At 39.9% G+C, this 23,012-nt stretch overlaps 1 protein-coding gene across 2 annotated transcripts; it reads left to right on the forward strand.

The window, feature by feature from the left end:
• The first annotated feature begins 4,845 nt into the window (after positions 1-4,845).
• Positions 4,846-20,699, forward strand: LOC137265977 (uncharacterized). Of its 2 annotated transcripts, none has more exons than XM_067801464.1 (5): positions 4,846-5,082; positions 10,724-10,781; positions 12,083-12,158; positions 13,107-13,282; positions 16,288-20,699. In XM_067801464.1, the coding sequence occupies exons 2-5, from the start codon at positions 10,742-10,744 to the stop codon at positions 17,196-17,198; spliced, it is 1,203 nt and encodes a 400-aa protein (XP_067657565.1). In that variant the 5' UTR covers positions 4,846-5,082; positions 10,724-10,741; the 3' UTR covers positions 17,199-20,699. The 2 variants fall into 2 exon arrangements, with proteins under 2 accessions (XP_067657565.1, XP_067657566.1); XM_067801465.1 differs by lacking the exon at positions 4,846-5,082 and adding an exon at positions 8,446-8,515.
• Positions 20,700-23,012: the final 2,313 nt, after the last annotated feature.

Below are 23,012 nucleotides of genomic sequence, written 5' to 3' on the forward strand. Positions count from 1 at the left end.
TCTGTCGAGAAACCTGCCCATTGATGTCATAATTAAATGTATGCAGTAACTAACTGTTGGAGAGACTCACTTGATACCCTTTCAACAGGAGACATTATAGTCACAAAACTTAAGTGGCGAGTAAGTGACGAGCTTGGGACAGTGTGACGGTGCAATAGAAAAATGTGCATGTGGCCGAAAACACATGCCATAAGCTGACATACACTTAGGAAAGCCAAAGTGTGAAAAATGTGCTGTTTAAAACGTACTTAATTGAGCATTTCATTCAGTTAAAGCAGAAGAATAAAAACTCCAAAAATACATGTAACTTCATCATGTCACTTTGCGGACTTTCTCCGCATATTCCCCAATGCATACCGTTTTATCGATAGTTTTGCCCTCCAGAGACAAAACACCTATCATATTGCAAATTGTACTTTTAAGGGGTGCAGTGGAGCTTTGCATATACATTATATGGCTACTATGTCAGAAAGCATGAATGTTCCGTCATTGTTAATAATCCAATGAGTTAATTTCCTGTCCTATGTGAATATGTGAAAGGAGGCATTCTACATCATGTTGATAGGTTATTTCTGATCCATCAGAGCGTGTCTTCTTAAGTTGGGAGAAATGTCTGAAATGGTGAGATTTTCAAACAGTTGAACCATTATTACTTTGGTAAAACACGGACATGGAGTTGTCAGACTTGGGACATGTTATTGCCTAACGTGCGTGCGTAGATGAGTATACGCGTGTTAGCGGATGTACCAGTCTTGAGACAGGGTCCCCCCGTCCTCCGATATAAGTGCATTCAGCAAACTGTGACGAACGAAGGACCCGATTCAAACCTGTTTAAACTATTTACATGTATTTGTAACCTGAGGAGAAGATCCGCTTGTGAAAACCCCATCCGATTATCAGGATAGACAAGCCTACTCATTTTGATATAAAGTGAAATGGCTTTGAGTTATTATTATATGAATGAATACATCCGGTGTGTACAACTGATCGACTACTCCAGCCCCATGCACGAGTAATGTGTGGGGGTGTATGTTCAGCCGCGATCACTATAGTACGTGTAACAGGTTAATAACAGTCACTGAAAGAACGTGAACGTCATCTTTACAGTTATAGTACGCATACACTCTCATAGACTGGCTCCTAGTCCCTGTTATAATTTTCAGAAAAAGAAATAATTCCAATTTGTACTGAAAAGAACCCCACTTCCAAGTTGAAAGTTTATGGGTTTGTATTAATGAAAGCATTTGGCGGAGTGCAATATATACTCATGGAAACAAATAAGGAACACGTGAAAGTACAAGTGTTCCTTTATTCTTTTCTATGTTACACCTTGAGTGAAATTCTTGAAATAAATAAAGGAACACATGTACGTTCATGCGTTTCCTTATTTGTTTCTATGAGTCTAATATGATGCGTATAAGACTTTGAGACAAGCATTGATTGGAACTGTGGGGGTCTTTGTAATAAATGACATAACAGCAATGTAAACTTTTGTAATAAATGACATAACAGCAATGGAAACCTTGTAATAAATGACATAACAGCAAAGGAAACCTTTGTAATAAATGACATAATAGCAATGGAAACCTTTGTAATAAATGACATAATAGCAATGGAAACCTTTGTAATAAATGACGTAACAGCAATGTAAACCTTTGTAATAAATGACATAACAGCAATGTAAACCTTTGTAATAAATGACGTAACAGCAATGTAAACCCTTGTAATAAATGACATAAGAGCAAAGGAAACCTTTGTAATAAATGACATAACAGCAATGGAAACCTTTGTAATAAATGACGTAACAGCAATGGAAACCCTTGTAATAAATGACATAATAGCAATGGAAACCTTTGTAATAAATGACATAATAGCAATGGAAACCTTTGTAATAAATGACATAACAGCAATGGAAACCTTGTAATAAATGAAATAAGAGCAATGGAAACTCTTGTAATAAATGACATAACAGCAATGGAAACCTTTGTAATAAATGACATAATAGCAATGGAAACCTTTGTAATAAATGGCATAAGAGCAATGGAAACCTTTGTAATAAATGGCATAAGAGCAATGGAAACCTTTGTAATAAATGACATAACAGCAATGGAAACCTTTGTAATAAATGACATAATAGCAATGGAAACCTTTGTAATAAATGGAATAAGAGCAATGGAAACCTTTGTAATAAATGACATAACAGCAATGGAAACCTTTGTAATAAATGACGTAACAGCAATGGAAACCTTTGTAATAAATGACATAATAGCAATGGAAACCTTTGTAATAAATGGCATAAGAGCAATGGAAACCTTTGTAATAAATGACATAATAGCAATGGAAACCTTTGTAATAAATGGCATAAGAGCAATGGAAACCTTTGTAATAAATGACGTAACAACAATGGAAACCTTTGTAATAAATGACACAATAGCAATTGAAACCTTTGTAATAAATGACATAACAGCAATGGAAACCTTTGTAATAAATGACATAATAGCAATGGAAACCTTTGTAATAAATGGCATAAGAGCAATGGAAACCTTTGTAATAAATGACGTAACAGCAAGGGAAACCTTTTTAATAAATGACATAACAGCAATGGAAACCTTTGTAATAAATGGCATAAGAGCAATGGAAACCTTTGTAATAAATAACAAAACAGCAATGGAAACGTTTGTAATAAATGACATAACAGCAAAGGAAACCTTTGTTATACATGACATAACAGCCTTGGAAAACATTGCATGAGTCATGAATCACAGCGTCACACACAGTTTCACACAGTTTCTTTGCGATATGCTTGTATTATTATCAGACATGGAATGTTATTCAACAACACGGCCCGCTTACGTAGATGTGCTCATTTGAATACATGACACTCCTTGTTGTGCGCAGCAAGTGGCTTTAGGTTTCAAATCCGCTGATGAAAAGAAAAGGTTGTTTTGTAAGCATGATTGATATACCAGTTTATAATTTTGTGAAGGCCCACAAAACAGGTGGAGGTCTGAGTTACCAACCTATCTACAGAGTGTATATTTAGCTGACGTTGAAACATCGGTCTGAGGCGTGTGTCACTGTTCGTTGTCCCATTACACGCCTTACTATAACTAATATAATTCTATAAGTATCTGTTTCTCATCTTAGGTATGAACTGAGATGGGATAGCATAGTGGTTAAGGCGTTCGCTCGCCACACTGAAGACCCGGGTTCAGTTTCCCAAATGGTATAATGTGTGAAGCCCATTTCCGACATGGAATTGCTGCAATGTCGCTAAATCGGCGAAAGAATGGACTGACTCACACACTGATGTGTCTCATCTTAGGTCTTCAGTATTTCTCATCTTAGGTAACGTGTATTTCTCGTGTTAAATAGTAGGCGTTTCCCATCTAAGGTCGTAGGTGTCTCTCATCTCAGGTAGTAGATGTTATTCATCTTATGTAGAGCGTTGAAGACCCGGGTTCGATTCCCTATATGGGTACAGTGTGTGAAGCCCATTTCCGGTGTCCCCTGTCGTGATATTGCTGAAATATTGCTGAAAAACGTAAAACTAAACTCATCGTAGATAGTAGGTGTTTCTCATCTTAGGTAAGAGGTGTTTCTCATCTTAGATCTAAGGTGTTTCTCCTTTCAAGAAGTAGGTGTTTCTCATCTTACGTCTAGGCGTTTTTCATCTCTGGTAATATGTGTTTGTCTCCTTAGATAGTAGATACTGTTTCTTATCTTAGACCTAAGGTGTTTCTCATTTCACGTAGTAGGTGTTTAACGCCTTTGGTAGTAGGTGCTTCTCATCTTAGGTTGTAGGTGTTTCTCATCTTAGATCTAAGGTGTTTTTCATTTCAGGAAGTAGGTGTTTAACGTCTTTTGGTAGTAGGTGTTTCTCATCTTAGGTAGTAGGTGTTTCTCATCTTAGATCTAAGGTATTTCTCATTTCAGGAAATAGATCATTAAAGTCTTTGGTAGTGGGTGCTTCTCATCTTAGGTAGGAGGTGTTTCTAGTCACAGGTCTAGGTGTTTTTCATCTCTGGTAATATGTGTTTGTCGTCTTAGATAGTAGATACTGCTTATCTTAGGTTGTAGGTGTTTCTCATTTCGGGTAGTTTGCCAGGTTCGATTTTCCACATGGGTACAATGTGTGAAACATTGCTGGAATATTGCTAGAAGCAGCATTAAACACACATCACTCACTCAGGTAGTAGGTGTTTCTCTTCTTAAGTAGTAGGCGTGTGTTATTTAGCGCCGGTCTGTAAATAATCGAGCCTGGATTAGCCAATCCAGTGATCAACCGCATGAGCATCGACCTACGCAATAGGGATACATTGACATGTGTCAACCAAGTCAGTGAGCCTGACCCCCCACCATATCCCGTTACTCGTCTATTTCTGAATACCATCATTTGTCAGCAAGATAAAAAAAAAATACCTATAAAAATGGTTTGTTTTTTGCACGAGGCGTGTAACTTTTTGCATGATACCTTAAATTTAATTTGAGATAGTGATATAGAACATTGTTCACACCGGCCAAAATCCATACTCACTCATTCCATATACCATCACGTGAACAATTCCTGTCATAATATTCTGTTTAAATGATATATCCGATCACAAACAGCCACTTGTAAGAATCTAGATCAGTTGGTCAAAGTTTCGGCATGCGTATGAATCACCTGTATCGGTATACACATATCATACTACCGATTGAAATTTTTGAATCACGTCCCCTACGCCAATCTATACCCGCAATAGAAACGGTATAAGAATAGACCCTTTTCTCACACCTGACAACACGAAATTTCCTTTCATGGGTCCGTTTCGTTTTGTGTTACATACATTATGATATGCTACGAAACTACTCATAAAGCACACACAACCCACACAGCTCACCCGGCGCTGCTCCTTTATACCAAAGGGTATTGCGGGTATGTTAAACCGAATAATTCAATGAGGCGTCGACAAGCCCCCTGAGAACGGTTTCTAATGTCAGACAGCTTAAACTTGGAACGTTGTGCTAATGAAGTGACTGTGAGACAATGAGACGTGCTGGGATGTACCTGTGGTAACTTGCTGTCGGAGAAAAGTCAAGGTAGGTTACAGTATGTATTGTGGAGGTTGTGGAATTCTGAATTCTGTGCTATGCCGTTGAGTACTATAAGCACATGAGGTATAGCTTTGTTGGCTCGTTAGCTCCGTTGAATCAGTCATGTCGTTACGCGTTGTTGGTTGTTGGCGAGATCAGGTGCATTAAAGTTTAATAAATGTTAGAGAGAGAGACAGAGAGAGAAAGACACAGACAGACAGAGAGAGAGAGATTTGGAACGGACAGATGAGCATAAAGCTAAAGGAGAGACGAAAGAAAAGAAAGAAAGAAAGAGACAGCGAGGGATAGAACTGACAGAAAGAGATAGGCGGAGAGAGAGAGAAAGGGGGAGAGAGAGGGTGAGAGAGGGAAAGTAGGGGGCGGGGAGGGCGTGGGGGTGAGAGGGGGACATTGTAGTCGGATGTGGACAAGGTTAGAGAGGAAATTGTACGTTCCACATATTCTTAACCCAGCGAGTTTCAATTAATTTAGAATAGCAATCTATGTTTGTGCTCTTTGCTTCTTGATCTTAATATAAAGACGTACCCAATTCCTCTCAGACAACAATTTTTTATGGTCGTCAACACTCAATTCTGACATGTAGTGTACACAACGCTCCAATCATGGATCGTTCATCTTTGAATAGCCACAATCCTATGCACTATTACTATACAATGCATGTAAGGGTGGGTTCTACGTTTGAGACCCACACCCACAAAGCTAGCAAATGTGTTTATTATCATTTTATTTAAGTAAAGTGCACATCATCTGTTAAATCAGAACCCATTCAAGGTTATACTTAAAACGTCACGGCAGTTCTGTTTTGAGTTAGCCCGCCATGACAATAAAACATACAGCATATTGTATAGGATTCCGCCGCTTGTATTCAAGCTCTAACTAAATATAGCCACGAGACTGATATAGGTTGTATCTTACGTTTTACCTTTGCAAAAAGGATGCGTTTTCGCGATCGAAAAATGTTCAGTAGTAGTTGTTCCTAACACACAATCAATGATCCGATTCATATATCACCGGGGACACCTTACCATTGTGTTATTGAGAAGCTGATAAATATTTATTACTTTACGCGCTTAAAGATATACCATCTGGCTATTCCAAGCCTTCCAAGTAATACATTATCCTTTCATTGAAAATGTATGCATTTTGTAACTAGTAAAGTCAACGTTTGCAACGCATGCATATCGGTTCGATGTTAGGGCTGTTTGTAAATACACGTTTATAACGCACGCATAACGGTTCCATGTCAAGCTATTTTGGAAGTAACACGTGCTTCCGTGAGAAGGCAATTTACTAATTTTCCATAAAAGGCGACTATGCTTGTCGTAAGAAACGACTAACGGGATCGGGTGGTCAGGCTCGCTGACTTGGTTGACACATGTCATCGGTTCCCAGTTGCGATGATTGATGCTCATGCTGTTGATCACTGGATTGTCTAGTCCAGACTTGATTATTTACAGACCGTCGCCATATAACTGGAATATTGCTGAGTGCGGCGTGAAACTAAACTCACTCACTCACTCAATTTATAAATACTGACATTAATGTTTGTAACGCATGCAAAACGGTTTGGTATCAATGTATTTCGTACACAGGCAAATCAATGTTTGTAACAGTTCGATATGAAGGCAAATCTGTAATTGCTCAAATCAAAGTTTGCAGTACATGCAATGTCAATATCAAGATTTGTGAAGTGTCGTAGTTCAACCTCAAAAGTGAACAAGGGTCAAAGTTCCTATTTCAGATTCTCCCAAATTATTTATAGCACTTTGGAAGATTTGTCAGCCGCATCACATCTGAAGTGCAAAAAACGTGACAGAACCTTATGATCCTTGGTTCAAATCCCAGAATCTTCAGATTTGCCAGCACTATTCACGTGCCACCAAACTGTTTAACGTCTTACGCATACATGACTTGGTAATTTTCCGGACATCAGACCGTGACAAGGGCTGGCACCTATAAACGTCGTATCTGCGAGGGTACATGAAAGACGCTGTGATATAACTCAGGTTCCACACAGAGTGGTGTTAAATATGTGTCCAAGGGATAATTGAAAGCCTTTAAAGCTTAAGTTGCCATAAGCGTTTTCTTTTCTGTAACAAGAATACGGTTCTCAAATCCAAAGCTGGATCGTAACTTTGCACAATGAATGAGCCACCTCGGTATGAATGTGTGAGTGGCCATTATTTGAAGCCTTTGGTGCGTGATATGACACCCTTGGGTAAACAGCATGGCCTGTGTCATTCAACTAGTGCCGATATTGAAAGCCCCGAACAGAAGGGCACTCCAGCGGCGTAGATCGGTGCTCATCGTAGATCAGTACTCATGTGGTTGATCACTGGATTTTCTGGTCCAGACTTTATTATTTATAGACCGTCGCTTGCTATTACTATTACTATTACTGGAATATTACTAAGTGGGGCATTTCTGGTTTCTCCCGTCGTAATATTGCTGGAACATTGCTAACACGATGTAAACATAAACTCACGTAAACTGGTTTCAGCGCATACGGTATCTCCCAGCTGAGACCTGTTGGATTGATTGCCTAGTGGTAAAGGTGTTATCCTTTCACGTCGAAGACCTTGGTTGGATTCCACATGTGGGTAGATTGCTCCGGGATGTAGTCTTGCTACAGGCCAGGGATGCAGCCAATAACATTTCGCCGGTTTACCAATCCATGGTCGTCGTTAAAGGCGACCTACTTCCAACGACGAGTTACTGACTTACTTCATGCGTGTCATCGTAACCCGAGCTGAGATCGATGCTCTTAATGTCAGTCATTGGTTTTCCTGGGCCAGACTAGATTATTTACAGACTGGATATAGCTGGAATACTGCTGTGTATTGATATAGAATATTGTTGAAGTGGTAGCTTTAAAATACAAACAACTGAACAAAAGAGAAAAAACAAACAAACAAACAAACGCTGGTTAAGGTGCATCACTGTCATTTGACAGTGATTTAACGCCCGTAATGTTAGCATACATTTTCACCACGAATCACATACAAAACCGGAGCTTCCAAAAACAATGTTCCCGGATGCTATCGATATCTACGTCGCCAGAACACGACAGATCCCGTCACACCGGTTTTTCCGCGTACCCTTACAAACTCATTCATTATAAATATATATTTGGGACATGTCAGTCAGATGTAAAGGTTCAGTAATTATCCATTCCGCATTACTATAACCTGCTAGACATGCGAATGATTGGGACGCACAGTCAAGGAACGATCAACGAACCTACAACCATGCTTTAGTCTTAAATCATTTATGCTTGCAAAAGTCACACTTGAGCATAGCGTCTGACAATACAGCACAGTCTGCGTATTTCTTGTCATGAATACTACTCACGATTCACGGTATACTGCCTGCATTGTTTTTTATAGGTTGCTATGGTAACGCACACATGGCTGCACAGGTGAGTACGTAGATGTAATGTGACGTTGTTGATGGCGTTGCTGGCAATGAACCAGGGAGTGGCTTGTGTCAAACGGATGAACTGAGGGAATAGAGGCTTAACGTTGCTCTTATTCCACAGAAACTGTGACGTGCATGTATGTGTTTATGTGTCTATGTTTGCTCTGGTTCTTGCCAATGACCGTTTTAACAGTGACAGCCTACTGAAATGCGGTGTCACTGTTCATCGTGGATTCCTCAGCCAGAGCATATTCTTTTATTGCCTACCACCGACCAGAGTGACAGCAATACCATCTCATTTGCTATAACGCGGCCAGGGATCGAACGGCAGACATTTGGTTCTCTGATCATCTGCTGGACCAAGTGCTACGCAGAGTATTACTGAACACGACCAGAACCAACGTGACTGGGTGTATCATACCTTTGGCAATCACATGTGCTATGAATGTGTGAGTGTTTTTAGTTTAGTATGGGGCAAAGATCGATATGTCTTGTGAGGGTGTCAAACAAGCTGAGTGCAGGATGGGCAGGATTTGACGCTGTTTTGAAAGATATTTTAATTAAATCTTAAAGTAAAGTTAATATCGGTACACTGTGATGAGAACTGATGTGAATTTGACTGACGTCGAATCAACATGGTTACGGAATACGAACCCACATTCATCCAAGGGACGCAACTTAAGAAGGATCGCTCTTAAAGTTACTGTGGTGATGGGGGGCTTACTGGGTAAAGCATTTGCTCGTCACGCCGGAGACCTAGGTTTGATTCCCCACAATGTGTGAAGTTCATTTCTGGTGTCCTCCAGTATGTTGCTAAAATCGGGGTAAAACGTAACTCAGTTTAACTTACTTTTCAGAGTTGTTTCCGTTAGATGCAGAATAACTCAACGTTAATGTATAACTCAATGTATAACTCAATGTATAACTAGTGTGTCAACGTGTTGTGTGTTGTGTGTAACTAGCGTGTCAAAAGGCAAGTGTTGAGTGTAACTAGCTTGTCAATAGACACGTGTTGTGTGTAACCAGTGTGTCAATAGACACGCGTTGTGTGTAACGTTTGAGTAGATTGGCATGTGATGTGTCAATCTGAAAATGATTGTCGACCATGAAAGATGTAGATGCCTGTGCAGTCAGTTTGTGAAATACAGCGACAATTAAAATGTTTTCTCTGTGAATTGACATCCCACATGATAACTCCGTTTGGCATGTAGCGTAAAAAAGATATTTAACATTTTGCAAAAAATAACTTACATCAGTTTGTTTTCTGCACTAGGCTCTTTCAGTTTTATCAACAGTGTGAACAATAATGTTCAGCCTTATCTGTGTCTCTTCTTTACAAAGTTTAATTCGGAGCTGTTGTGTCTTGAGTAAGTAAGTTTTGTCTTACTCAAGACCGTGGTGATTCGTAAGCTTCGTTTAGCAATAATAAACCTATATGATGACAGCCTATGCATAATCGAGTCGTGCCAGGCAACCCAACGGGTGATATCATGAGCATCGATCTGCGCAACTCAGTTAAGAGCATAAAATTATATACATAAACCAAACCACCGGGCATGACAGCGCAGTCCCACAAGGCCTTGTGTCGTTGATCGAATATTTCTAGATCAATTATCAGCACGAGTATCGATCCACTATCATATTTCATTGCACGTGTACACATATATATCTTATATAAACTGGTCTACTGGTGTTCAAGCAGCGGCCAGTTTGAAGGCATGTGCCAAGTCTGTCCTTCAGACACTTGATAACAATTGAATAAGAGGGCTATTTATGTCAAGATTTGTCAGCTATAGAAATCAAAGTTTGTTTAGTGGATTGGTATTCCTTTAATATTTTAAAATAAGACAACTTTATGTCTGCCTTTACAAGAGGTAGTTGCTATGGCTATTTCGAACCCTGGGCGTCAATGTGTGATGGGTATGTATAACATATTGCCATCAGATTTGCAGATTGCTTGAATGAAATATACTCTCCCAAAAAAGAAACGCATAGTGAAAATTGCAATATCGTGTAGCAATGAAGACGGATAAGTCTGCATGCCCAATGTGCAATTTCGCTCTATTTGACTTATAAAACCTACAAGATGTTTCACAATAAACATAAAATACAGCTTAAATTCCTGTATGCGTTTCTTTTGTGGACAGTATATTAGTCCTATTTTGAGAAGGTTTAAAAACAAGTACGCTACATAATTAATTTGTTTCAGAAACCATAACCAGTGGAAATGGATAGCAATGGGAACACAATAGGGGGTGTGAGGCTGGGTATGTATATGAAGGCTGGATGGTCTTTCTCATTAAAAATTGTTATTCTGGTATTAAGAGGTTTTCATACTGGACGAATGTACGGAATGCCAATGGTAAATATTTTCAGATACATATATACTATGTTTTGATAATACTATTAACAGCTCGATATCTGACTTTGATGTTGATGTTCTTCGAAAAATCATATCCAAGAAGGAATACAAGAGAATTCATGAAGGAATTCAAGAATGAGTGAGTGAGCTAATATTTAACGTCACCTCGGCAATACTGCAGCCATATCGAGACGAAATTCAAGAATGAGTGAACATTTTTCTCAGTCATTTCGCATCCATCCTTGATATCTCCAGGGTATACTTTCCAATGAATCTCCACTAGTGGGGAAGTATCGGAGCGTAGACCCTGGAGATATCGAGGATGCGTTGAACCTTCTCACTTGTAAAACGTGATCAGCCGAACAATGATGATACAAGCGTCTGCATTAAAAGTAGCAAGACCAGTTGTGATACACATGCTATGCTTTTACGGTTTAGAGGAGTGAGTCAGCATGTATCTATTGAATATCACTGCAGTCGACAATGACCCCGACATGGCAGTTTTGTGTCAGCTCGCACGCGAGCGTTGGTTATGGCTTTTCAGCTGTGACGTACATCTAGAACAATGAGCCATTCTGTTTGGGTTCGATGGCACTCATCGATCTAAGTCTTATTGCAGTGGACCCCCACTCTCCTACCAGGGGATGAGCCAATACGTTTGGTTTGACGCTGGGTAGCTTAGTGGTTAAAGCGTCCTCTCGTCATGCTGTAGGTTCGGATTCGACTCCTCACAAGGGTACAATGTGTGAAGCCCGTTTCTGTGGTTGCAGCCAGATGTTACAAGAAGATAGCTATAAAACAATACTCATTCACTGGTTTATTCAGTGTTTCAGCCATGTTACGGTGTGTCAGTTTGGTGTGAATAACACAGAAAAATAAAAACAACCCAACAAAACAAGAAGTACATATTTAGCAGGAATAAAGTAAATGGCAGCACGAATGTGTTCAAGGTATGACAGTACAAAACTAAAAGTATCTTTATCATTAAAAAGTGGGAGGTATTTGTGCAGTGATCCTTAAGCTGGTATGTATTTAGCATCCCAACAATATCCCCAGATCCAAGCCCCAGATTTTCGAAGCTCTCTTAGCGCTAAAATACTCGTAAGAGCCAAACATTGACATTAACCTACAACTATCTTAGAGTTGAGAGAGCTTCGAAAATCTAGGCCCTGGACACAATTCATCCAATATATTTGGTTCTTCCAGAGACAATCGTGTACATTGGTATAGCTGCTGACATTGTCCTGGCTGTGGTGGTGGGTGTTCTCATCGTCTGGTGGAGGTAAGTTTTTGTACTACCCAAATGAAAAGGAGCTGGGATCTGTTAGAGTTAGACCGAAATAGTTTCACGGCAATCTCTGCAAGTATGGATGCTCGGTTTATGGACACGTGTGTAACCATGACTTGAAATTAATTTTGTTACAAGGAGCAAGATGGAAGTTTGTTTCAAGATACTATGTCAAAATTAATCAAAAATGCAAATGGCTCTAAAAGCTTCATTATTATATTCCTTAAATTATATCACCAGCCTGTATGGGTGATCGTACAAGATTTCCATACAATACATAGGCATTCTCAATGAATGGCTGTAATAGGCTCCCGTATGGATAAATTAGCATCCTCTCTTGATTGCCCTAAAATATTTTCATACACTACATTTGCATCATCGATGGATCGGTTCTAGAAGTCCTTAATTAGCATCCATATAAGCATCATCTATGGATGACCCTAAAAGATTCCCATACAGTACATCAACATTCTCTAATGATGACCCTAAACTAATTTCATGCAATATACCTGCATCATCTATGGATGGCCCTAATATGCTCTCATACAATATATCTGCATCCTCTTGATGGCCTTAATATGCTCACATACTATGCGTCAGCATCCTCTATGGATGGCCCTAAAAGATTTCCCTAGAATGGATCTCCATCCTATATGGATGGCCCTAATAGGTTCCCGAACAATGTATCAGCACCCTCTGTGGATGGTCCTAGTAGGCTCCGTTATAATATTTCCATTAAATGTATCTGCATCACCTATGGATGATCCTAGAAAATTCCCGTACAAGACATCAGCATCCTCTATGTATGTCCCAAGAGCCTCCGTGCAACACACCTGCATCCTTTATGGATTCCCCTAAACAATTTCCATACAATACATCTGCATTATCTATGGATGGTCCTAGAAGGCTCCTATTCAATACACCTGCATCCTTTATATTCAGGAACAATTCGAAAAAAAGACAAGAAGCGAAGCTGAAAGCAGCTCGGGATGCTGCGGCCGACTCCAGATCGGACTGGGCCACTGACGGGTCAGTGACACCGAGACAAGTGGACAGAGCCTCTGGCCAGGAACAAACGCCCCATCGACTAGCTTCAGAGCGAATGGTTTCCCGGTCTGGTAAGTGGAGCTGACCCGTTTGTTCCATAGACCTTCAATAATGATTTGTGTAGATGCATGGTGCTCCAAGGCTTGTGATGTGCAAACTGGTAAATAGATTTAGAGATCATTCGGTGGACGGAGACTGACGTTGACCCTATACACTGCCTCAGCAACCCATCGGGGTTTTTTTTCAAGAAAATGCATGAAAAACGTGTTTGATTTTATAAACTAATACACATTAGCTTCATCTTTGCATCAAATCGGGCTGTAACAGTTGCTCAACACTTTTGACCAAAAGCTACAAATAATGACGTTTGAAACAACAAACCGTAATTGGTATTATTACCTAGGCCAAATGACTTTTGAAAATTACTTTTGGCAAAGGGCATTATATCCAGTTTAGCTTTATAACCAGGGTATTATACAGGTAGGAAATCCGCCCTGGAAAAACATGGCATTGTAACCAGGGTGGCATTATAGATCGAGACATTATACACACAGTGCACTGCAGTTTTTACGACGTGAAAACTGTATTGTACCAGAATATTTGCATGTATGATTCCTTTATATCAGGCAGAAAAGCCAGCATCTGTCATTATTTGTATATCGCCGTACCTATCGTCCAGATTCTTTGCGTTCATATTGTCAGTGATATTGCCAGCACAATAGTGTAAACTCTTGCCAGAAGCGGCCGACTAATGTCTTCAATAAAATATCTTTTCACGCGGCCCAGATTTGAACTTGTTTAATTCGAAAATCTGATCGGAGGCCAATTTCGTCGTTGTCTATGGATAAAAAATATTTGGAATGAACGTTTCATAACAATTGCCTCCTTCTAGTAAGTTAAAATATTGTGCTGGTCAAGTTAGGCTTAGTCATCAGCAAATATGTAATCTGGGCATTCCGAATATTCTTCCAAAGCTATTTTAGGGTGATAATTTTCTAGTGCATCGAGACATGCGAATCGTGGGCTCCAAACATGGCCGTTATCAAAACGGATCAATGGCGTGGTCTTTGCAATGCATACCCCCGAATGAAGGTGAGTATATGTAGCTGGTGTGTTTCTTGGACTAGGACCAGGACCACGTCTAGGACTAGAGTTAGGTCTAGGAATAGGACTAGGAGTAAGTCCAGGAGTAGATCGAGTATTAAGACTTAAAGGATTTGGACCAGGAGTAGGGTTAGATCTAGGTGGATATACTAGTATGTAGCAGCTGCATTTTTGGACTTGCAGTAATAGGTTTAAGACTAGGATTAGAACTTGGAGTACGTCCAGACCAAGGACTAAAACTTGTAGGACTATGAGTAGGTGTAGGTCTTGGATCTGGATTAAACTGTTACTAAGAAAAAGACTTGGGCTAGGACTAGATAAAAGTGGTAGATCTAGGCCTAGGACAAAAACGTGGAAAAACTAGGAGTAGGACTAAGTGTTTGTCTTGGTCTACGTCTTGGTCTAGGACTTGGATTACGACTTAGACTAAGTCCAGGACAATGACTAGGATAACCCATTTATGCATGCCTTCCCATTTTTGAGGTGGGTACTACCAAAGCATATCTCTCCTATTGTTGAAGATGGAAAGTTGCAGTTTAGACCTGAATGAGGCTTGTATCATTCAGAGCAAACAATGATTCTTTTGAACTGTTAGTTAGCATAACTGTAAACCACTTATTATGCTAACCCATACGTGTGCTATTAGACAGGTGTGCTTATAGATGTTTTCTAACTCATTCTTTTGTTCTTAGAAGACTAGTCTTTTTTATTCGTGTCCTTAATCAGTGTAACGTCGATAAACATAAAACGCCACAGTTCACAAAGCGAGCTATCAATGTAAGGACGTCGACGAGAGGTCAAGGTTTAAATACATTAATGTATGGAATCTATAGATTTGTAAATAAGCCACTGAACCCATTCATATCTACGCGAGACGCCATACCCATACCCACACCTACACCCTCGGTATCCCGAGGGAGGGCAGGTGCCAAGCAGTGACTTCAGGAAATGACAACGACATGAAAAACCCTTTTGCCGCCATCATATGCTACACAAACGTTTGTATTTTTTAGATACCAAGCAGTCCTATTCACAAACAGGGACAGGTTTTTGCACATTGATCATACAAAAATGAGAGGAGAGAAATTTCGGAAGTCACTGGAACATCTATTTCAGGAGTGTCCTTTCTTGAACTAATAGTGCAGTACTTAGGTTTGATACCAAAAGACGTTCTGCTGCTAAAACGTGGACTGTTCAGTATCCCCTTCTTCTGCAGTCTGATCTAACTCACAAACAGCTTGTCCTAAATCTTTGCATTAGACCTTCTCTACCCATACCTTCAGACAGACTGGTCAGTTATAAGCTTGTCGTTAGGGGCGGCTAACGGGATGAGGTGGTCAGACTCACCCACATGGTTGAAACACGTTATATATCCCAATTGTGTTGATTGATGTACTTGATGTTGTTCTTGATGTCGATCACTGGATTGTCTGGTGCACACTCCATTATTTACAGACAACCGCCACATAGCTTGTTTGCCCTTTAATGTTATTCCATCCATTTCATGTATAAAGCTGGATTTCCGGTTCCTGACTAATATATAGTTACACTTTTACATGTCTTGTCATCTTTCAAGCGTGATTCTAGTAATATTGCTGCAGCTAGATGCAGCATTATTTCATTTACAGACATATCAATCTTATTTCAAAAACTGCAACTCCAGAGTTCAGTTCCTATATGGCTTTTAATGCGAGTCGCCCACTTATAGTGTCCTCCGCCATGATATTGCAGGAACATTGTAAAACGTGGCGACAAAACCAGCTTACTCTAAACTTGGATTAGAATGCACATATCAGCTGAGAAACAAATCAACACATTACTTCCTTTTTTCATACTTTAGACAAAACCGCCTTATCAGCCTTATCAAACAATCCTTACATTATGACCTATGTACGGGAAAGGTCTTTCGGATCTTAAGAAATGCTCTCACGAAGCAGGCATTCGTTTTAACTTGCTGTGTTTATGTTTGTAGTTCGAACAGAGTACACTGAGGTGGAGGCAGACTTCGGGTTTCTGGACGAGAACCAATCAGGGAAGAGTCAAACCAGCGGGCGCGTGGTGTCTGGTCCTCCACCCCACGTGGTCGGCACGTCAGAAACACGTATGTCCTTTCACGACGTCGTCAACTCCGAAGGTCAAGGAGGCGGAGCATACAGGGTAGCGAATGATGAAAGAGTGGTACATAACCCACTGTCAGCGTCCCGTAAGGTTGTAAGCACCTTGGCGGAAGAACCAGGAGACCAAGTGGCCAAGTCGGTTTACTACACATACAACGACCCACCTTCGCCCCAGCCGTTACAAGACGCACAAGTCGATGAAACAGGTGTTCCGTCATCCTCAGAGTATAGTCAACCTCATCAGTCTTCATCAGCTTATGAGGTGGATGTTGAGGAGAGGCACGAGCATGCTGTTGTGAGAGAATCGGTAACGTATGTTGAAACTCGAACGGAGGAAGAAGCAGATGAACACCATGTAGCGAAGGAGGTTTACTACCAGGCGGAGGTTGATGAAGCTGGTGCCCCATCATCCCCAGAGTATCTTCAACCTCTTCACACTTCGTCAGCGTATGAGGTGGAAGTTGAGGAGAGGCAGGAGCATGGTGTTGTCAGAGAATCGGTAGCATCTGTGGAATCCATCCCTGCGTCACCGCCACCGCCACCTCCACCACAGGAAGTGGATCAGGGGATACATGTGCATGAGGAGTTGAGGACATCGACTACCAACTACTACTCTACCCTTGATAGCCATGTCAAGGTCGTTGAAAAGGAAGGCGATGAGGTTCTGGTAAATGACATGTCAGAGTGGGCCAAGATGAACTTTGGTTACGAGGAGCCTGAAAAACGTTACATCATTCAGCTTGAGGAGTCCACGGAGGTCATGTGAGATACTGTTTCAATGAACGTAATGGTCTATAGAACTTATATACATGTACTCTTAAAAAAGTAAGGGAACTTCTTTTTTAATATACTGTTGAAACAGTTGGGAGATATATCGGAGTCAGAGTCAGTCAATGTTGATGTGATAATAATGAATGTTTTGAGAGTGCATCACCACTTGCACTTATGACCATACTTTGTTTGCACAGTATTCGCTCTTTAAAGATGATTGGTGTATGACGTAACATTTTCATTTTCAAGCAAAAAAAGCCGTCTAGAAACTAACACTAACAGGTGTGCAATGCAAGATGATTATCAAAGTTAATGGCATACAGTGATTGAAAACTGTCTAAATCAAGAATGTCAACCCATGCTCACGAGCATGCATTGTGGCTACTGCATTGTGCACGTGCATTCCATGAATTGTGTTTAGGTCCAGCGGTAAAGAGAAATGGTAGTTCAGAAGATATCTGTCTTTGAACAGTTGGTCGACGCTTATACGTCCTCTCCAAATTGAAAGTTCAGGTCCCCTACGTTTTTGTAAGAGTATATAATCACGTTCCTCCATAATACTTACGTCCCTTTCTGGTTTAACAGTGACTTGTGCCGATATCAGAAAATGAATGAAATGAGACCAGTATAACCCACCAAAGTCATGTGTGCATTCCTCACGTAGAACGCCAGCATGGAGACTAACACTTAGTCTTTGAAAATATTTAACGTTTATGGAAATAAGTAGCACCATTTGAAATAAAATGGTGCCATTTGAGCTCTGCGATTCAGAACCCGAACCCGGGGAAATCTGGAGATGCTTCAGTTAAAGCGTTGGCTTTGCAGAAAGGAAAATAAGGTGTTTCATGGAAGTGAGACTTTCTATTTCTTTGTTATATATTGTTATATATATTATATGTTACTGTTGTAAAGTTGCAAGTTCTGTGACGGGACGGCTTCTGTTGTTTGCACCAGCTGTTTTGTCTCTCTGGCACAAGTCTGTGACTCGGTTAGTTGAACTTTTTTAAAACTTGAAAAGCGGTCGTATTTTATGGAGGAACGTAGTGTATGACCTATGGATGGACGCTCATAGGTCTGAGACGTAGATGGTACATTGCATCCACACTGGGTGGTCATATTGTCAAATATGTGTCACAGCGGACCAATTCCGTCTCAGCAAAGTAATGTCTGAGGCCACATATAAATAATATTTTGTTTATCATTACCGTCCGACTTAAAATTGGGCCCGACCCTAATTTTTGTTTTTATTTATGTATTTTTTATTCTTTTTTTTTGAACTGGTAATTTGCGTGTATAAAGCCAGTAAACTTCCGAAATCCATCTCATCTTCTGATATTCCATTTCTTTAAGAAAAAGTGTAACGAGAAACAGGAAATTAATTTTATGTGACCTTAAAGAATTGCCATAAATATTAGCACTTCCTTTACCTATGAACATGTCGACGAGATAGAGAATTTTTATGGCTACAATGTGACATCTGTGTATGAAAAACATGAGTTGTTGTTAACACACAGGTAAAACGTTTTAATGTACCGAACGTGTAGATCTTTACTTACAGCCGATATTTTAACTTGAGACTGAGATGCAAAGCGCTTGTAGCCAAACTTCCACGTAAACTAGTTGCAGCATACATCTTTACATCAGGCACGTCCGTAACTACTCGCCTCTTTCCGTGACAAACAAGCTGATTCTTTATTGGTCGCCATTATTGCCAAGAATCGTGAAAATTACATTGTCACCCTTATTTGTTGACAACAAAAGAAACTTAAAGTGACTTTCGTGTGGTGTTATAAATTTCTAGGAGTTGCCATGATTGGAGTTATTTCTCCATAGAAATAGTCCAAGTCGTGAACATGGCCACATGAGGGGTACGAGTCGCCATTCGGCATGCCTAAATGACACGAGTAGTTACGAATGATTCAGACATCGTTGTTTCTCTGTGAAGAGTTTGAACTACCTTATTTGTTTCCATCACTGAGGGAGCGTATGGTTTCTAGTACATTGCCGTAGCTGAACATTGTGAACGATTCATGAACGTCACAGACCAAAAAGTTCATTCAGATGAAAGGTAAGACCAGGATGCTTTCATGCTAAAATTGAACACCAAGGTCTGATGTGACGACGTTCACTGTCTTTTGACGACATATTTTATAATATTCATGGACTCTCTTGTATATTATATTTGTTATTGTCATGATATGGCAGAAATATTGCCCACGTAACTGTACATATTAACTCACTAGCTCATTCACTCTGATATTATAAAGTAATGTATCAACGGATACACCGAACCCAACATTTGTCCAGTTGCCGCAGACGTGAATGGGTTCTCGCGAGATTTTACGATGTCACCAGCAGTCTGGGTTTGGCGCAGGGCGGATACTATAAGGAACAGGCGAATATCTGTAACAACTCTAGATCAGATCTCATAGCTTCCATAATGTTCATAATTCGTTACTTAATATTATAACTATGTTTATGTATATTTGTATATAACCATTCGAAGGCGTAAGAAACTAACCTTTAGTCAAGGTTTAACTGAACGCAATTAGCAGCATGTGTGTTCTCAACACTCCTTATACACGATCATTCTGGTTGCTGGAGAAATATCAGCTTTATATTTTAAATCAGATTGATGCAGTTATTTCCGCACTATCAAATTATGAACTATATTAAGTTAATAGTAGTGTAAAAAATTATACAAACGTAATACTATGTGGTTTCATCGACATATATAGAACCAGAATTACAGAGGCACATTTATTTTTCTGTCTCATAAAATCTAACCCTCTCAGTATGCTACCAATAACGTCATACGAATAAACACTCTCGTGCTGCTTTGTTTTGAAATAGTTCTAGAATGCCATGTTTTGTTTTGTTTTATTTCATCATGTTAGGAATTGTTTATCACCTTTCCCTACTTAGCCAGTTAGGGGTGGAACCACTTTCCCTTGGCATACAGGAAAACTGTCATCATGGGTTCGAATCCGATATATACTTGTTTGTTCTATGTTTGTCAGTACCATACCTTGCTTTACTGGTGAAGACCGCCATAATTGTCTTCACTCCTACATCAAACGTTCATGCTGTAATGATCAAAATGTTTGAAGTGGCGTCAACCAACTTAGACGAGTCAGAGTTTTATAAATGACATTGTGAGTACATATTACATAAAACACATATTTAATAGATTTATAAGTAAATGTATTAGTGCTCAGCTTTGGTCTCCACTTTTACATGATTGTAAAATGTAATCATGAAACAGATTTATCTGTTTTGCTTTTCATATTGCTTAAAACAAAATTTGTAAGCGAGCATGCGAAAGTTCATTTGGATCGACCATTGGCATTGGCTGATTGTTTTGGAAAATACTAGGCATATATATTTATGTCCCATCTTGTGAAGGACAAATGTTCAGCTAAGAGAATGGTGATATTGTGTACATTTCATTATGTATATTGACTTTTTATACTGAGAATAAAGACATGTTATGGTATATCCCTTTTTAATAACAGGATAACATTATTTGTATTTAGCACAGTAAAGACAAAGAGTGCAAACATAATATACAGTGCGGACAGGACTGCCAGTAATGGTGTGTGCATGCAATACAGAATTACAGTATTGACAGCACAGACATCACAGACAAACGGTATTTTCTACACAGAGACAATGCAGTCAAGCAGTACTCTCAGCACAGAGACAATACAGACAAACAGTACTGACAGCACAGAAACAATACACACAAATAGTACTGACAGCACTTAGGCAATACAAACAGTACTGACAGCACGGAGACAATACAGACAAACAGTACTGACAGCACGGAGGCATTACAGACAAACGGTACTAACAGCACCCAAGCAATACAGAGAAACAGAGCTTATATACAGATAAAAGGTCCAAGAACTCAGTTAATGCGTTACTAGAATTGCAAACAAAAAGAAAAATCTTTTATATTGTTTTCACCATAAAACTAACGCGCCTGTACGCTCACAATCAAATCGTGTTCTCGACGAATAATTCGATAAAGAGTCACATATTCACATCATTTTCATTATTTGGGGGAAAATGGAATCCCTTCAAAAGTACACATGCCTTCAGCTGAATCAGTCCTCCAGTTGACAAATCCACCTGTCTCATTATGAGATGCGGGAACTTAATGATAGTTTGTTGGTCAGCAACAGCTAGTAATTGGCCTCACGAACTGTTTCAACACGAGTAATTGTATAGAGTTCGCTTTGTACTAATTATCTTTACGAATGACTGCATGTTTGTACAATCACTTTGTTAGACCGCGGGACACATGTACTAACCTATGTCAAGTGTACTTCAAGACACGAAGGTTAGGAAGGTGTAACACGAGCATGATTAGCGGTAAACTTGATGATCAAGAGATTCAGACTTTCTGGTTAATGACAGTTCACAGTAACTGATCAGTCGAAGACGTGTCATGTGTGTTAGGAAATCAATACTTTTGACTGATGTGTATGATTATTATATCTGCAGGGTTATTTATTTTCTATTTATGAAACTTCTACTTCGAGAGATGAACACTAGATTTCACTTGAATGACTGTTTATTAGGATACAACTGCCTTGAAATGTGTTAGCGTGACGACAACGATTGATTGATACACAATGTTTTGCACCTCTTATCAGCACCATTACAACTATACCACTGCAGAGATGAGTTTTAAACACTGATGGGAGACAGACAGCCCGCCAGACAGACAGACAGATGCGTGCTTTGGCCAATGGCAGTGGGTGACATGTTCTTGCACCAAAGATGCAGCACTAATCATTATCACTGTACCAATGGCAAATTTTCAAATTAGAATTTAGACAAATTCATCATCATCATCATCAGCAGCAGCAGCAGCAGTAGCATCATCGTCATCGCCATCATCGTCATCATCACCGCCATCGATGAAAGCATTTACAGTTAACATTTAACAACAGTAAGCTGACCTATACCGGTTTGTTTTAAAGAAGCGACCCGTGATTAATGCTGTGACGGTCAGTGGTACTGTTACATATCCGGAACCAGTTTCTCATAGGGGTCAGGCAGTGCTAAAGCAGCAATTTTGGCACGATCGCATCTTTTCACTATTCTTCACTATTCACTATTTCACTATTCTATATAGCGGCGTCTGTAAATAACCGAGCCTGGACCAGACAATCCAGTGATGAACAGCATCACATGAGTCAACCAAGTCAACAAGCCTGATCACCCCATCCCATTAGTCGCCTCTTATGACAAGCATGGGTTCCTGAAGGCCAATAATCTAATAGGGACCTACACGGGTCGTCTTTCATACTGACTACAATGATTCATCGTCAGCTCTCAAGAGTCGGTTGACTGAACATTAATCCAAGTGACTGTGCTGTAGGCGATATTTGTGCAAGTCAACATGAAATTATTGTGATGCAATAGAAAAGACAAACATATCAGAACGTCTAATATATGAAATCGTCAACATTGCCGATTCATTCAGGTTGCTCACAATTCTATAATGAATATTACAACAAATATTAATAATACAGCATGCGTTATTTTTATCAATGGTGGTTCCCCACAGCACCGATTCATTCCTACCCGAAGACGCCGGGATGGTGTGGCAGATCACTGCTTATGCGCTTTCGACAACGCGGGTTCGAATGTGTGAAGCCCATTTCTGCTGTTCCCCGCAGAGATATTCTTAGAATACTGTTACGGGCGATTCATTTGTTCACTCAGCATGATACTACAACGAAAGTCCCCGGCCATGTCAAATCAGAATCGAATCACGCGTAGTATACATGGTAGG

This window comes from Haliotis asinina, chromosome 15 (assembly GCF_037392515.1).
Source record: "Haliotis asinina isolate JCU_RB_2024 chromosome 15, JCU_Hal_asi_v2, whole genome shotgun sequence".
NCBI lineage: Eukaryota > Metazoa > Mollusca > Gastropoda > Lepetellida > Haliotidae > Haliotis > Haliotis asinina.